Source organism: Oncorhynchus tshawytscha, linkage group LG33, assembly GCF_018296145.1.
Source record: "Oncorhynchus tshawytscha isolate Ot180627B linkage group LG33, Otsh_v2.0, whole genome shotgun sequence".
In the NCBI taxonomy this organism is placed as follows: domain Eukaryota; kingdom Metazoa; phylum Chordata; class Actinopteri; order Salmoniformes; family Salmonidae; genus Oncorhynchus; species Oncorhynchus tshawytscha.
The window spans coordinates 9,751,613-9,769,027 of record NC_056461.1 but is presented as its reverse complement, the minus strand read 5'-3'; the positions used below and the strand labels follow the sequence as shown (position 1 = coordinate 9,769,027).

Genomic DNA, 17,415 nt, shown 5'->3' with positions numbered 1-17,415 from the left:
CCAGGGGCCCACTCCAACACTCAGACATAATTTACAAACAAAGCATGTGTTTAGTGAGCGCCAGATAGGGATGGGTAGTAGGGATGTTCTCTTGATAAGTATGTGAATTAGACCATTTTCCTGTCCTGCTAAGCATTCAAAATGTAAATGAGTACATTTGGGTATCAGGGAAAATGAATAGTTTAAAAAGTACATACTTTTCTTTAGGAATGTAGGGAAGTAAAAGTAGTCAAATATACATAGTAAAGTACAGATACCCCAAAAAACTACTTAAGTAGTACTTTCATGGATTTTTACTTAAGTACTTTACACCACAGGTGTTCGATGGGGTTGAGGTCAGGGCTCTGTGCAGGCCAGTCAAGGTCTTCCACACCGATCTCAAAACTATTTCTGTATGGAGCTCACTTTGTGCACATGGGCATTGAGATGCTGAAACAGGAAAGGGCCTTCCCCAAACTGTTGCCACAAAGTGAAAGCACAGAATAGTCTAGAATGTCATTGTATGCTGTAGCGTTAAGATTTCAGTTCACTGGAACTAAGGGGCCTAGCTCAAACCATGAGAAACAGCCCCAGACCATTATTCCTCCACCAAACTTTACAGTTGGCAATATGCATGGGGAAAATAGCGTTCTCCTGGCATCCGCCGATCCCAGATTTGTCCGTCGGACTGCCAGATAGTGAATCATCACTACAGAGAACGTGTTTCCACTGATGGCGAGGTCAAGGTTTACACCACTCCAGTCGACGGTTGGCATTGCACAGGCTGCTCGGCCATGGAAACCCATTTCACGAAGCTCCCAATGAACAGTTATTCTGTTGACGCTGCTTCCAGAGGCAGTTTGGAACTCGGTAATGAGTGTTGCATTAGAAGACAGATGATTTTTACAAGCTTCAGCACTCCGCGGTCCCGTTCTGTGAGCTTGTGTGGCCTACCACTTCGCAACAGAGTCGTTGTTGCTCCTAGACGTTTCCACTTCACAATAACAGCACTTACAGTTGACCGGGGCAGCTCTAGAAGGGCAGAAAGTTGACGAACTGACTTGTTGGAAAGGTGGCATCCTATAACAGTGACACTTTGAAAGTCACTGAGCTGTTTGGCCATTCTACTGCCAATGTTTGTCTATGGAGTTTGCATGGGTGCGTGCTCAATTTCATACACTGGTCAGCAACGGGTGTAGCTGAAATAGCCAAATCCACTCATTTGAAGGGGTGTCCACATACACTATATATACACAAAAGTATGTCTCTAGTCTACAGCCTACCTTTGTGTCCTACCTTTCGATGTGCCATCTTTTCCACATCCTACCTTTTCTACATGCTACCTCTCTACAGCGTCTAAAGCTGCCTGCGGTTATAATCCACTCTGGTACGTTTGGTTACGGATGTACCTGCACCATCTGCTGAGTAAGCAACGCCTTAGTTCCCCCAAATGACGCTGGAAACGCACATTGTTTTCCTAGAGTTGAAGAGAGGAGTCCCTGATCAGCGTTTTTTTTTTTTTGACGCATTCCGGAACAGTAAACGTCGGATAATGAGAGGTATGCTGAGAGAGTTAGCCGTTATTAACTCATTAATAGCCAGCCAGAGCGAGGACGAGGAAAACAGACGTGTATCCCATCCAGTTCCAGTGAAACCAGGGAAAACCGCAGAGTTGTTCGAGTTGTTATTGCTTTCCTGCTAACATTGTTATTGCCTGTTCTGTTTTGAGCCCACGACATCCCCCTGGGAGAGCGAGAGAGAAGTCGAAAGAGGAACAGTACCAGCAGCTATGGATGGGTGGCCTGTATTCACAAAGCATCTCAGAGGAGGAGTGCTGATCTCGGAACAGTTACGCCTTTCAGATCATAATATTATACGGACAAATCCCGGATCAGCAATCTGAGACGCTTTGTGGATACGGGCCCTGGCCTTAGAACCACCTTCGCGGTGGGTTTGACACACGGATGTGACCTCCCTTGGCCACCCGGTCATTACTTTCATCATCTGTTCCCGTGACGATTCCCGAATCAAAATGTCTCCCATTCATTTTTACACTTCGTTTTATTTGAATTTTGCAGATCATTACTGGAAATCAGACGCGTTTGGCTGCTGTGGAAGGTATGGAGGGGGAGGAAAGAGCTTGTCAGTGCGGCTAGTTTAGGATGCATTAGATGAAGCCACCAGCAGCAAGTTTTGGCTGGCTGTTGCCATCGCTGCGTCACGTAGTTTCTTAACGATGGGTTTTTGTTCGATAGACAGATAAACACAGCTCAGGACACACACACACACACACAGTAACTCAAAAAAAAAAAAGACATGATTAACGTCTTCTCATTTTGCTCACTGTATCACTCGGCGCTGCACTGATTGCATGTTTTAGCAACATATCAAATCTAAATGGCTAAATTAATAAGCATTAGCGCTAGCTAGCCGGGGATAATTAGCGTTTTCCACTACAGGCAGCCATCAGACTCTGTCACACTCCATCTGCACAGCTGACAACACATCTCCACGCAATCACCGCCTCACCTGCCTGACACGATCACTCACATTTTTGTTCCCGCCTGGCAGAAAAAGCAGGGGGAGTGTGTACTGTGTGTGGGTGCGTGTGTCTTAGCAGAATACATAAAGGGAACCAAAGCAAAACAATCGGATTTGTTGTGTCATTTTCCACTACTTTGTAGTTTTCAGCAGATTTCAGCAGACTGAAACACTGAATCAAACAGAATTGTGAGCTAGAAGACAATCAGAAACTGTTGACGGCTTAAAAGCAACTCAATACTCCCGTCATCTGATATAGAACACAAGTGGGCTAAGACAGAAATGACAAGGGAATACCAATGCCAAAACACCATGACAACTGAGTCAAGTCTTCAGAAGGTCATAGCTCTCCTGGTAGTAGGAACCAATGTCATTGGTTGTCATTGGTGTCATACATGATATCTACGGCAGTACTGTAACTATGGCATTACACCTTGAGGAAAAGAATCCAAAAATCACTTTACTGTTCAGTGTATTTTCCACTAACGACGTCACAGAAAGTATGAATCCCTCATAAAATATGAAAATACTATTATTCAGCTGCGATGTACGCAATACAACGGGTTACCAACATATTCAAATAATTCAACATATTTTCATTATTTTGATGAATTTATTCATTCTATTTCATCCGTAGTAGTCCCGGCACAAATCTAGGGTTGCTACCCAAGCCAGCTGGTCGTTCGTTCTATCGGTTTGGTTGCCATGATGGCTGGCAACGTTCTAATCTCTTGCTTGCTAGAACACTTGCTCTCTCGCCAGGCCACTGTTAAGACGAGATACACAGCCGACGACACAGCGAACACGATCACTTCAAAATGAAGCTGAAATGAAAGCAAACTAGCTGCATTTTGTGTTTTTTGATTGATATTTCTTCATGTACATCCATTAAAAATTATGCCAATTCATGATTTCGACTGGCTAAGAACAGCTGCCAGCCTGTTTCTTGTCCCGACACGTTGGAGATCGAACTTCAATATTGAAACAACGTTGCAAATGTTGGAGACAGACGGCAAGGTCATTACAAATCTCTGCTGTTGAAAACCTAATGCTACACGAAAAGAAAAATGGAACATTATGTCTAGATGCTTTTTACAGTGTAGATCTAGTATATAAATTGCCTGGCTGAGCTGAAAAGACAGTGGATTGAACAGTCAGAAGGAACAGAGCAAAATAGGCATTTCAACGTAAGATTTAGCCGGTGGTAACTTGTGGAATAGACACCGGCTGGAATGCGGTTTTAACCAATCAGCATCCAGGTTTAGCCCCACACCGGTTGTATAAAGAGCGAGAGATATGCAGTGAGGATGATCTAGGATTATAGATATTATACAGGATTATACCAATAAGGTCCTGGTCATGAATATGGTAATAGCTGAAAGGGCATTATCCCCCAGCAGATATTCCTCTCACATAGGAAAAACTGACTGATCATAGAAGATATGTGACCGACCGGCTTGATTAGTCTTATTTAAATTATGTGTTTTTTTATACATTGGATAAAAATAGAGACTCAGAGCTAGAAAATGGTATATCATACACTACAGTTGAGGAACAATGGGAAAGTAATTCTGCTTTGAAAGTTAATAAACTTGTAACGCCACTTTGGAGAAAATGGCCCTTGAATGTTTTGGTACACCTACTGGAGAGTTCTCCGTTGTTTCCACCCATTCAGCATCATTCACACCCTCTTAAGCTTTAGCCCCACCCATCTGTTTAAGGATTCAAATGTGAGGCCATGTGCTAAACCAGTGGTCACCAACCTTTCCTGAGTCAAAATGTATGCAGAGATCTACCGCTCTGATTTTTTTATTAACATGACTTTTAAAAAAAATGTAAGCCTATGCAACATTAACCAATTAAAAACAGTACTGTGGCAGTGAGGTTTGTGCAGTAAGCGATAGGTCCAATACATTATCACCGCATCCTGGCTTTGCTTGAATTTACCTGCCATTGCGTTGTTGTTCGGGACATTTGTTTAAATTCTATTTCAAAATTTGAGGTAGGCTATACGATCACACCGGAAATAGATCCATTGTTGTATTACTTGTGAGGCACTGCTGAGTGAGCATACATTAAAATAATTGTATTTTTATTTTACTGGGCTGATGGTGCCTGCATCTGATGGTCAGTCTCAGCAGAGGGAGAGAGCAGCAGACTGAGAGTCGTCTCTCCACATCCCTCCGCTCTCCCTTTCCTCCACTGACACTGACCAAAAAGGGACACCGTCTTCCAGCTGATGGCGAAACTCGAGTCGCGCCGCATTATCTCTGCCTCATGCACAAACTCATATTGTTACTCCTATGAACAGAGAAAGTGAAATACTTGATATTTAAAAAAAAGACCCAAGCCGCTAATAATAACAAAAACAGCGTACGCCTATACATACACTTTCCTACTCCTTCATTACTGCTGCACTGCTTGTTGTAGAGCTGAGTGGAAATAGGAAGAACACACATTATATGGGTTATAAGTGTTGAATACAAAAGTGTTGACAGTGCTTAGTAAGAACTTAAACATGAACTCACTCATAAAAACAGCAGCTCTTTGCTGTGTTCGTTGAGTCTCTCTCTAGTCATGGGCTTAAACGTTTTGAAATCTCACAGTATCAACTTTGCCGTAGGTTTCTTTTATGCCTGATATGTTACTGCAGGTCATCTGAGCAATCTGATTGGCCAGAAGAGACATAGTGCACTTGATTTCCTCTCCAGGCCCACCGGGAAGGCAGAGTTCGTACCTTCAGACACATGAAATGGCAACAGTTTGCCTAACTGGCGCGCAGGGCAGCTGAATTGGCTGCACCTACTATCAACACAAGGCTTTATCAATGTTTGGCGATCGACTAGAAATGCCTTGGAAATCGACAAGTCGATCACGATCGACCAGTTGGTGACCACTCTACTACACAACCTAAGATTTCAAGACTAACGGCTGGTTTATACTACAGGTGTGTTCCTAAATGAAATCTGGAGTGTCCGAAGGCGCTCTGGGTTTGCAGAAACTCAGATCCGTTTGTAAATTCAGAGTGTTTCACTCTCGGAGCGGTCAAAGCGCACACTGGATGCTCTGGCTGAGGTGTAGGGTTGATTCGAGCGCTCTGTCCTAACAGCAGCAGTCAAGCACCCAAGCTAACTGGCTAACGTTGGCTAGCTACCTCCAGACACAAATGAGAGAACAGCTCACTGACCATTTTACTCACCGCAAGAGAGCTGGGTTAAGCTGTTTTTATGTTATCCAGAGCGTTGGTGAATCCAATGTTTACTGACACCGGCTATATTCAACAGGTGTTGAGTGTTTCGTAAATTTGTCAGTTATTCTGCGCTCTGGCACACTCAGACAAGAGTGCTCTGAAATAGAGTAGATAGCCAGAGTGAATTTACCAGCTGCGTCAATTCACAGTTGTCGCAGTGACATCGTAAACATTCTATTGAAATAGTTACTTGCATTGTGGAGTCTTATTTTTAGACATGTAGCATGAATCTGCAGGTCGCTAACCAACAGGGTTCAATGTCAGCTAGCTAACATTAGGCTATAACTAAACTCAGCAAAATAAGAAACATCCTCTCGCTGTCAACTGCGTTTATTTTCAGCAAACTTAACTTGTAAATATTTGGATGAACATTAGATTCAACAACTGAGACATAAACTGAACAAGTTCCACAGACATGTGACTAACAGAATGATGTGTCCCTGAACAAAGGTCAAAATCAAAAGTAGCAGTCAGTATCTGGTCTGGCCACCAGCTGCATTAAGTACTGCAGTGCATCTCCTCCTCATGGACTGCACCAGATTTGCCTGTTCTTGCTGTGAGATGTTACCCCACTCTTCCACCAAGACATTCCTGTCTTGCAGGAAATCACGCATAGAACGAGCAGTATGGCTGGTGGCATTGTCATGCCTGAGGGTCATGTCAGGATGAGCCTGCAGGAAGAGTAACACATGAGGGAGGAGGATGTCTTCCCTGTAACGCACAGCGTTGAGATTGCCTTCAATGACAACAAGCTCAGTCCGATGATGCTGTGACACACCGCCCCAGACCATGACGGACCCTCCACCTTCAAATCGATCCCGCTCCAGAGTACAGGCCTCGGTGTAACGCTCCTTCCTTCGACGATGAACGCAAATCCGACCATCACACCTGGTGAGACAAAATTGCAACTTGTCAGTGAAGAGAACTTTTTGCCCGTCCTGTCTGGTCCAGTGACGGTGGGTTTTGTGCCCATAGGCGACATTTTTGCCGGTGATGTCTGGTGAAGACCTGCCTTACCACAGGCCTACAAGTCCTCAGTCCAGCCTTTCTCAGCTTATTGCAGACAGTCTGAGCATTGATGGAGGGATTGTGCGTTCCTGGTATAACTCGGGCAGTTGTTGTTGCCATCCTGTACCTGTCCCGCAGGTGTGATGTTCGGATGTACCAATCCTGTGCAAGTGTTGTTACACGTGGTCTGCCACTGCGAGGACGTGGTCTGCCACTGTCCATCCTGTCTCCCTGTAGCGCTGTCTTAGGCGTCTCACAGTACAGACATCGCAATTTATTGCCCTGGCCACATCTGCAGTCCTCATGCCTCCTTGCAGCATGCCTAAGGCACATTTCCACAGATGAGCAGGGACCCTGGGCATCTTTCTTTTGGTGTTTTTCCAGAGTCAGTAGAAAGGCCTCTTTAGTGTCCTAAGTTCATAACTGTGACCTTAAATGCCTACAATCTGTAAGCTGTTAGTGTCTTAACGACCGTTCCACAGTTGCATGTTCATTCATTGTTTATGGTTCATTGAACAAGCATGGGAAACAGTGTTTAAACCCTTTACAATAAAGATCTGTGAAGTTATTTGGATTTTTCCAAATTATCTTTGGAAGACAGGGTCCTGAAAAAGGGACGTTTAGCAATGCAAATGGCTCTGAGATATGAATAATATTACTACACAGATCATACACGTAACTTGAGCTAGTTAGCTAACAGTACTTGAAATATAAAATTACTTTGACAAAATTAGAAACATGTAGTATCTGGAAATGTAACTAGACTCTCTTACCCGTATACATGGATGGACGCTTCTCCCTCTGTCACGGATGCCATGGTTTCCCTTTGTTTGAAGATGTAATCCGGAGACAGGTGTTTTATACAAAGGATTACCTACACATACTGACCAGCTCATTAATAGAATAGAAGCATGCTATATGACAGACCAATCTGAACTCATCTCTCGGCATGTCCAGCCAACTCGTTATTTTAGACAGTCATGGCTAGCGGGAAGGTTGCTGACTTTTTCCGTGGCTAAACCAACTAGGCTCGTAATTTAACCATTTTCATTTGTATTTACAGATGGCATACGAGTTTGTTATTAAGGCACATGAAAGATCACATGTTCCAGAAGTTTACGGTCAAATGGCGCTCCTGCGAAGTCGTGACGTGCAACATGTGCCTAGTTTCCTGAAACGAGTCACATGTGGAAGATAATCGTACATAGAGAAAGAGATGCAGAGAGAGAGACCATTCTGACTGTGAACGCCGTGTCTTGATAACCAAGGAAGGGAGAGCGAGAGAGAACAGGGATAGATCAAGACAGAAAGCGAGGGGATGAAAATGATAGGAAATTATAGAAAAGGGCAGAGAAAGCAGAGAGAGGGGCAGAGAGAGAGGCAGAGAGAGAGAGAGAGATACCGTTACGGTAAGTCTCAACGGAAGAGTGGTAAGGGGAGGTTAGTGATGGCCACCCCATGGGCCGCAGAGCATCGAGCTGCCTGCTAGTCACACACACACACACACAAACAAACATACCCAGTATAGACACACACGGCAGTCATGTGTGAAATTTCATCACGGCTGGGCTGGAATTGAATGTTTCCCTTTAACAGGCTTATGGAGAGCTGCTCACTGGGGCGTTTCTAAAGCTGGCTGGCCAGAGAGACCAGAGGGCGAGAGAGAGATAGACTTTCCCCTATCAGCAATCCCCAGGTCCAGCCTAGAGCCCAGACCCACACACGTCACACTGATTGGCTAATATCACCACACACACAGGGTGAACTTAGTCAAGATGGAGGGAGGTAGGGAAGGAGAGACTTGGGTCGCTGACACCAGCTATGGTAATGGGGGAATGATGCAGCTTCACCCTAAGCTTCCTCCACATCTCAGTAGAACACTAACCCTAGCCTCAAAATAAACCGTCTTCAAAGTAACTACTGTTGTTCTCGTTACATAGAGCAGAGTCACGGCTTTCTGGTCGTACATCATTTATTTCTCACCTCTTGATATAGAGTTCATAGCATCACTTTACAATCAGAGTAGGCTTCTTCTTGGACATCTGCAACCTGTCCCTGTCCCAGGCTGTAGTCCCCACTTGCTTCAAGGAGACGACGATCGTCCCAGTGCCCAAGGAAAGACAAGGTGACATGACTATCGCCCCTTCGCACTCACCCCGATCATCATGAAGTGCTTCGAGAGGCTGGTCACGGCCCACATCAAGGCCAACATGCCAGGCACACCGTACCCACTCCAGTTTGCATACCGCCAACAGCTCCACGCAAGATTACATTTCCATCGCCATTCACACAGCCGTAGCACATCTAGACAAGAGGAACACCTATGTGAGAATGCTATTAATTGATTACAGTTCAGCATTCAACACTATTGTTCCCTCCAAGCTCGACACCAAGGTCAGAGCCCTGGGTCTGGACACCTCCCTCTGCAACTGGATCCTGGACTTCCTGAAAAGCAGACCGCAGGCTTTGAGGATTGGCAACAACACCTCTACACTGACTCTTAACACAGGGGCCCCCTGGGGTGTGTCCTCTGCCCTCTGCCGTACTCCCTGTTCACCCACGACTGAGTGACGTTGCAAGACACCAACTCCAAGTTTGCTGACAAAACTACGGTTGTAGCCTGATAACCATAATGACGACTCAGCCTATAGGGAGGAGGTGAGTGAACTGGCATTGTGGTGCCAGGAGAACAACCTCTCCCTCAACGTCAGCAAAACAAATGACTTGATTGTTGACTTCAGGAAGCAGAGGAGGGAACATGCCCTGATTCACATCAACAGGACTGCAGTAGAGAGAGTCAGCAGTTTTAAGTTCCTCGGCATCCACATTACCGAGGACTCGACATGGACCAACAACACCACCACTCTTGTCAAGAGGGCGCAACAGCGTCTCTACTTCCTCAGGCGGCATCCTCCTCAAGCTCTCCACATACCCCAGCCAAGAGCTGTGCCTTACCGTCGGGCAGACGGTATCGGAAGCATGAGGTCTGATAGAAAGTGTCTCAGAGCCTGTTGGTATCTACAAGCCATCAGATTGTCAGTAGAATATATATATATATATTCTACTGAGCCGTTTACTTTATGTTCGTATTCTTATTATTTCGTATTGTTGCATCGTCGAGAAGGAACGTGCAAGAAACCATGTGTATCCCGTACATACTATACTACTAGTTTTATTAGTGGTATGAAGTATATGGTTTTGATGCGCCCGCGGAGCGGAGCACACCACATGCGGTGACTAGGCCTACCTAAAGTAGCCTGCATAGGCCTAGCGCTGGAAAGTTGCTGTAGGACATTACATTTATTGATAGATGACTCAATTAGCCTACATGGCCATCTTGCAACATTGTCATATTTAAAGTTAGCAATATAAGTGTTTTGGAGTTCCCACTTCCTCAGGTGGTGAATAATATGGCCCAGGCCAATATGCACAAAAACCTAAAAAATACAAAAATCTGATCATTCGATAAGGTTGCACGTCAAAATATCACGCATTCCCTGGATATGTCAGATTAAAATAGCTTACGTTTTTTTAAAATCATAGGCTACCATCTAGGTTGTCTTACTTGTCACCGGGAGAAGAAGAAAACAAAAGGTGTCTATTGGCTACTGATAGTCTACAAAAAGAAAAAAGGTACAAAAAGACACCTAGCATTTGTCTTGGCTAGCCTACTGTCGTCAATCTCAAAAGATACCTAGCATTTGTCTTGGCTAGCCTACTGTCGTCAATCTTAAAAAGACACCTAGCATTTGTCTTGGCTAGCCTACTGTCGTCAATCTCAAAAGATACCTAGCATTTGTCTTGGCTAGCCTACTGTCGTCAATCTTAAAAAGACACCTAGCATTTGTCTTGGCTAGCCTACTGTCGTCAATCTCAAAAGATACCTAGCATTTGTCTTGGCTAGCCTACTGTCGTCAATCTTAAAAAGACACCTAGCATTTGTCTTGGCTAGCCTACTGTCGTCAATCTCAAAAGATACCTAGCATTTGTCTTGGCAGCCTATCTCAATCTTAAAAAGACACCTAGCATTTGTCTTGGCTAGCCTACTGTCGTCAATCTTAAAAAGACACCTAGCATTTGTCTTGGCTAGCCTACTGTCGTCAATCTCAAAAGATACCTAGCATTTGTCTTGGCTAGCCTACTGTCGTCAATCTCAAAAGACACCTAGCATTTGTCTTGGCTAGCCTACTGTCGTCAATCTCAAAAGATACCTAGCATTTGTCTTGGCTAGCCTACTGTCGTCAATCTTAAAAAGACACCTAGCATTTGTCTTGGCTAGCCTTACTGTCGTCAATCTTAAAAAAGACAGGCCTACTTTGGAAACAAAAATAAATGCAATGCAATCCTAAAGAATAGAGTAATGTCTTACATTGCTCAGATATGTCATAAAGCTTTGTAAGCCTTTTACACTGCTTTGCATATTTGGTCACCGATAAACGCCTAAAATTGGAACACAGTGGCTGTACAGTGACATGCGATACAAGACGTCAGAGCTCTGGCTCCGCGCTGGATGGGGTTTTGACTGACAGCCGTTCTGAACTTGAGCACCTCGCGTGACAAGACGCGCTAATTGGGCAAATATTTCAAATGTTTTTGTTGTCGGAGTGAGGGAAATGCTATAAATTAAGAGGACTCTGTATTTTGAACGATAAGACATTGAGGATTATAATAAATATAAATTTACGATCACTACGCTTGATGTAAAGTTACATTGTAGTCATTTAGCAGAAGCTCTTATCTTGAGCGACTTACAGGACCAATTAAGGTTAAGTGCTTTTGCACAAGGGCACATCAACAGATTTTTCACCGAGTCAGCTCAGGGATTCGAACCATCGACCTTTCGGTTACTGGCCCAATGCTCTTAACCTCTAGGCTACCCTGGGTTGTTCTGAACAGAATGAGCCCGTGTTTGTATATTGTGAAGAGAATTAGCCGCGACACACGCACTCTAACGCACTCACGAGGACTCCTTTCTGCGCACGTCAAAATCACAAACCTGTTTCCTTGAAATGGATTGTGAACACCTAACGCTGTGATGTCGTAGGGCCCTGAACCCTAACTTCATGTCCACATTCCAGGTCAATCCAAACCCCTGCCTTAACCATAGCTTCATGGTCACGTGTGTGTGTGTGTGTGTGTGTGTGTGTGACTCACGTTAGTGATTTCTTCTGAGCAGGGTCCATGAGACGAAGTGTGTCCCTAATGACTCCCACCTTCACCTCCTCGTCTACTGGGCTGGGGACGTACTCAAACACCCCCGGGGACACCTGAAACAGACACACCATTAGCACTTCAGAGCATGGCAGTGGTGGTGGTGGTGATGATGATCGTCCTACTCACTTCCTGCTCGTGTTCTATTCTCATACTGGGGTTGGCGTTGACCTCCAGTAAAACTGGCTTTAGGTTCTTCATCAGGAGGATGTCAAATCCTAAGATCTAACACACACACACGCACACACGGTAGAGATGGGCGTTGTGTATTGCAAAACACCACATCTACAACTCAGTCAAATTATCCTTGAAAAACATCTAGTACCTAAGAACACATATCATATATATTAGGTGTAGTTTTCCATAACTCCGTCTGCACTCAAACCTTGATACAAGGTGTGTGAGAGGAAAATTCCGTATTTACCTGATTTATTTCATATTAAATGGTTAACAATTAATATTTAACTAAGAGTAAGACATTTCTGTCCTACTAGTGTCTGTGTTTTTAATAGTCTCCACTCTAGTTCCCTGCAGCTAATCTGGGCATATAGTCACCAGAGAAGGCTTGAGCTGACAAATGAGTTAGACTGCATTACAGAAACAAGCATGTGTTTTACTAGGGATAGCTTAGGAGTAGAACGATCCCTCACTGTCTCAAAATCATCCTTGCATCTGGGAAACTAAAAACAGGGTGGGGTTAACACAACAACCCCGTGCAAATAACGACTGGATGAACCCAGAGTGGCTTATGATGCATTTTTAGTCTCAGCTATATTTGGACTCTGCATTTGTGTAAAGGTTAGGTTACTCGACCAGCCTCATTATTGCAATAATGAATCAATATTGAATAAAGATGATTGTTTGAAGAAATGACAAGTCTCTCTCACTTGATTTGAATATTCAACGACAATAATTGTTTTAGACTGCAAAACCTCTTTCCCGTGACATTCACATGGCAACTAACTGAGTCACACACTCCACCCTCTCCTCTTCCTACTCCGTACCTGGAAACAAGTGGGTCCTGGTTTGCCGGGCGGTATGTCGGCCTGGTAGTAAACCTTGAGCTCAGGAACCAGGGCGATGATCGTCTTGATGACCAGAGAGATGATGTCTGACCACACCTTCTTAATGTCCACTCCTTTAGAGGCCAGGCGGTAGAGCACGCTGGAGAAGGTGCGCTTGCTGCCCGACGACAGGCTGTCGGAGTGGACAAAGTTCCCACTCTGGACGTTGAGAGAGTAGTTGGTCAGGTGCATGAACACGTGGCTCAGGTTCTTCTGACTGGGCTCCTAGTGGGGTGGCAGGGAGATGGGAGAAACACATTTCAGAATACTATATTCACCGTTTAAAACATGAAGAAAGGCTATGTTTAAAATGCTAGTCGTATGCTTTTAGGCCAAATGGAAGATAAGATATCTTATGTACTGCTTATGGATGCGGTATGTATGCGTCATGAAGGCCATGCGTAGGTGCTCTTCAGTTAGTGTTCCTACCTGGTATGGCTCGGTGCAGAAACGCGACAGCCCCTCTTTCGCGATATAGATCTCCAGCGGCTCCAGGGACTTGACCAGCACGTAGAGACGGATGTCGAACTTGAGCTTGTCGATGAGCAGGGGCTTGTGGATGTACTCCTGGACCACGGACTGCTTGGTATGTGACCCCGCTATGACCCTGAGGTCGCCGGGGTCACGGATGAGGTAGATGCCATCCCCCTGGGACCCTCCGTCCGGCTTGATGATGAAGGTGGGCTTCTGGGACACGTCACCGTCCTTGGCCAGACTGATCTGAGACAGACAGCAACACTCAGAAATAAAACATTTGACCAGCCAGGAGTCTAAATGGGAGAAGACGTTAAAGGTCAATCAAGCAAGGGTCATCTGATTTGATGTTTAGGGGAAAATGCCAAATATTTTTGTGCTTTAACGTTCAAACCAATTCTCATCAATGGCAAAGAGGCCAAATCAGCTGGATTGTAAAGGAGCCCCTTCCGAGTCAAATCCCAGTACATTTAGTGCTGAAAGATGATAGCGCACTTCCTGTCATCCCCCGTAAACGTGACTTAAGCTCATGCAGAGTGATATAAGGAGAGCGATATCAAGTCTAATCTTGTAGCCATTGGCTTTGCCTATGCTTGACTGCATCTTTAGCGCAGGACATTATCCTGTCCGTGTCTCTCTGGAAAAACATGACTGCTAATGTCTGTATGGACATTTTTCAATATTCACTCTCTCATAAGTATTTTTGTACCAGTCAGACACCACATCCCAAGGCCAGATATTGAGCTCGGGGGGCTTATATTTATCTAGAGCAATTTCCTACATTGGGATTCATTCATATTAAACTACATACAGTCTCATTCCTTATCGTAACTTACCGTGATTGAAGAATGAAGTAATTCAGCCTGATGTTAATACTTAACGCCCTCAGCTCTGATAGGATCCTTATGGCACAGCCCCATCAAGGTTAGTCTATGTCTAGTCCAGGGCTCTCCAGCCCTGTTCCTGTAGAGCTACCGTCCTCTAGGTTTTCAATTCAACCCCAGTTGTAACTAACCTGATTCATCTTACCGACCAACTAATTATTGAAATCAGGTGCGCAAGGTTAGGGTCGGAGCGTAAACCTACACGACGGTAGCGCTCCAGGAACCGGAATTAGAGAGCCCTGCTGTAGACCGTCTGTGGTAGAGATGCAGAGCCTTTTAAAAAAGGGGCTGTAGTGCCCCCCTCTGTTGGACTAGCTGAGCTGTGTTTTTTTTACACTGTGCCCTTTCAATGTCAGTTCATTCACAAAACCAGTTGAATGACCCATCCACCATTCATCCCTATGCAAGGCAGGGAGGCTGTCCGAGGACACACCTCTCAAAGTCACAGTGACCTCAGTCAAACACCATTACATTTTCTAGCTCTAAATAATCCTACGTGCCAACCAGGGGAGAACGACTGCCCCCTCTCATCGAAGCCACAATAGTTCAAGGCCAACTTCTGTACGGCAGGCATTGTTAGCAGAAAACAGAATGTCAAATTATAATGAATAGGTCTATCTTCTTGTACATAATAAAATGTCTCAAAGACAATCACGGTGCCAATAATTGCTTCTAATACACCCGATGTCCTTGAACCAATCATTTTAAAAATCACACACAAAATAAGATATAAAGATAATCGAGTTGCCTGCAACATCACTTCCTGGAGTAGCTCAAACTGCGCATGTTATGTCTCCATGAGAGGCCATCGTAACCGACTTCATTTGGCTTCAAAGCGTTATTAGACTTATATGGTGTCACGTAATCAAAGGCTTTATCTATTCATACAGTCAGGTACATAAATATTTGGATATTGACCAAGTTGTTATTATTTGACCTGTCTACCACAGCATATTAAATAATGAATATTCATTTGCGGGTATTTACATCCAAAATCCGGTGAACGGTGTAGGAATAACAGTACTTTATATATGGGACCAAAAGTAATTGGACAATTGGCTGCTCAGCTGTTCCATGGCCAGGTGTGTGTTATTCCCTCATTAGTTAATTTACAAGTAAGCAGACAAAAGGTCTAGGGTCGATTTCATGTGTGGCATTTGCATTTGGAATCAGTTGCCGTTAACCCTCAATATGAAGTCCAAAGAACTGTCACTGCCAGAGAAGCAAGCTGAGAAATTAGGCTGAGAAATGGTAAAAAGAAAGAACGCACTGGTGAGCTCAGGAGCACCAAAAAGCCCAGAAAGACCACATAAACAAACTGTGGTGGACAGAAGAATTGTTTCCCTGGTGAAGAAAAACCCCTTCACAACAGTTGTCCAGATCAAGAACGCCCTCCAGGAGGCAGGCGTATCTGTGTCAAAGTCGACAATCAAGAGAAGACTTCACCAGAGTAAATACAGAGGGTTTACCACAAGATGTAAACCATTGGTAAGCCTCAAACAGGAAGACCAGATTAGAGTTTGCCAAAAAAATTTAAAAAATAAAAGCCTGTACAGTTCTGGAACAACATCCTATGGAGAGATGAGGCAAAGATCAACTTGTACCAGAATGATGGGAAGAGAAGAGTATGGAGAAGGGAAGGAACTGCTCATGATCCGAAGCATACCACCTCACCTGTGAAGCATGGTGGAGGTCGTGTTATGGAGAAGGGAAGGAACTGCTCATGATCTGAAGCATACCACCTCACCTGTTAAGCATGGTGGAGGTGGTGTTATGGAGAAGGGAAGGAACTGCTCATGATCTGAAGCATACCACCTCACCCGTGAAGCATGGTGGAGGTGGTGTTATGGAGAAGGGAAGGAACTGCTCATGATCTGAAGCATACCACCTCACCCGTGAAGCATGGTGGAGGTCGTGTTATGGAGAAGGGAAGGAACTGCTCCTGATCTGAAGCATACCACCTCACCTGTGAAGCATGGTGGAGGTCGTGTTATGGAGTGGGCATGTATGGCTGCCGATGGAGCTGGTTCCCTTGTATTTATTTATTGATGTGACTGCTGACAAAAGCAGCAGTATGAATTCTGAAGGGTTGGTGCTATATTATCTGCTCAGATTCAGCCAAATGCATCAAAACTCATTGGACGGTGCTCCACAGTGCAGATGTCAGTTAAGAACAAATTCTTATGTTCAATGACGGCCTAGTGGGTTAACTGCCTTGTTCAGGGGCAGAACGACAAGATTTTTACCTTGTCAGCTCGGGATTCGATCTTGCAACCTTTCGGTTACAGGTCCAATGCTCTAGTCTACCCACCCCCCCAAGCACACTGCGAAAGCAACCCAATACTTTAAGGCAAAGAAGTGGAATGTTCTGCAATGACTAAGTCAATCACCTGACCTGAATCCAATTGAGCATGCATTTCACTTGCTGAAGGCAAAACTCCCCAAGAACAAGCAGGAACTGACGACAGCAGAGGTAAAGGCCCTGGCAGAGCATCACCAGGGCTGAAACCCAGCATCTGGTGATGTCTATGGGTTCCAGACTTCAGACAGTCATTGACTGCAAAGGATTTGCAACCAAGAATTAACTCGTGATTCGCTTGGTTTGTCCAATTACCTTTTAAGACCCTACAATTGGGGGCCATGTATAAAAATGGTCGTAATTTCTGCACCGTTCATGCAATAATTTTGACAAAACCCTTATATTAAAGATCTACACTTTCACCACGCATCTTGATTGTTTCCTTTCAAATCCATTGTGGTGGAGAACGGAGCCAAAATGAGGCACATTGTGTCACTGTCCAAATACTTATGGGCCTGACTGTATATACAGACATTGGTGCCAATGCTGAGGCTTCAATATGGAGACAGGAGGACTGTGTATGTGAGGTGTGTGTGTGTTTATATATGTGCGAGTACATGCGAGCATTAGAGTATGTGTGTGTGTGTGTGTGTTTAACACAGCAGGAGCTGTGGTACAGTATGTGTGTGTGTGGTATGCTGTGAT

At 44.6% G+C, this 17,415-nt stretch overlaps 1 protein-coding gene across 3 annotated transcripts in view; it reads right to left on the bottom strand.

Annotated features, from left to right (window-relative positions):
• Window positions 1-17,415, bottom strand: part of ttll11 (tubulin tyrosine ligase-like family, member 11) — a 41,589-nt gene that overhangs the window by 10,739 nt on the left and 13,435 nt on the right. For 2 of the 3 annotated variants that reach the window (XM_042311569.1, XM_024397216.2), the window contains exons 4-7: window positions 13,483-13,773; window positions 12,994-13,278; window positions 12,119-12,214; window positions 11,933-12,045 (exon numbers count right to left, since the gene is read on the bottom strand). In XM_042311569.1, the coding sequence (XP_042167503.1) occupies window positions 11,933-12,045; window positions 12,119-12,214; window positions 12,994-13,278; window positions 13,483-13,773 (785 nt within the window). The remainder of the gene's footprint in view (window positions 1-11,932; window positions 12,046-12,118; window positions 12,215-12,993; window positions 13,279-13,482; window positions 13,774-17,415) is intronic. The other variant, XM_024397217.2, reaches the window with a different exon arrangement.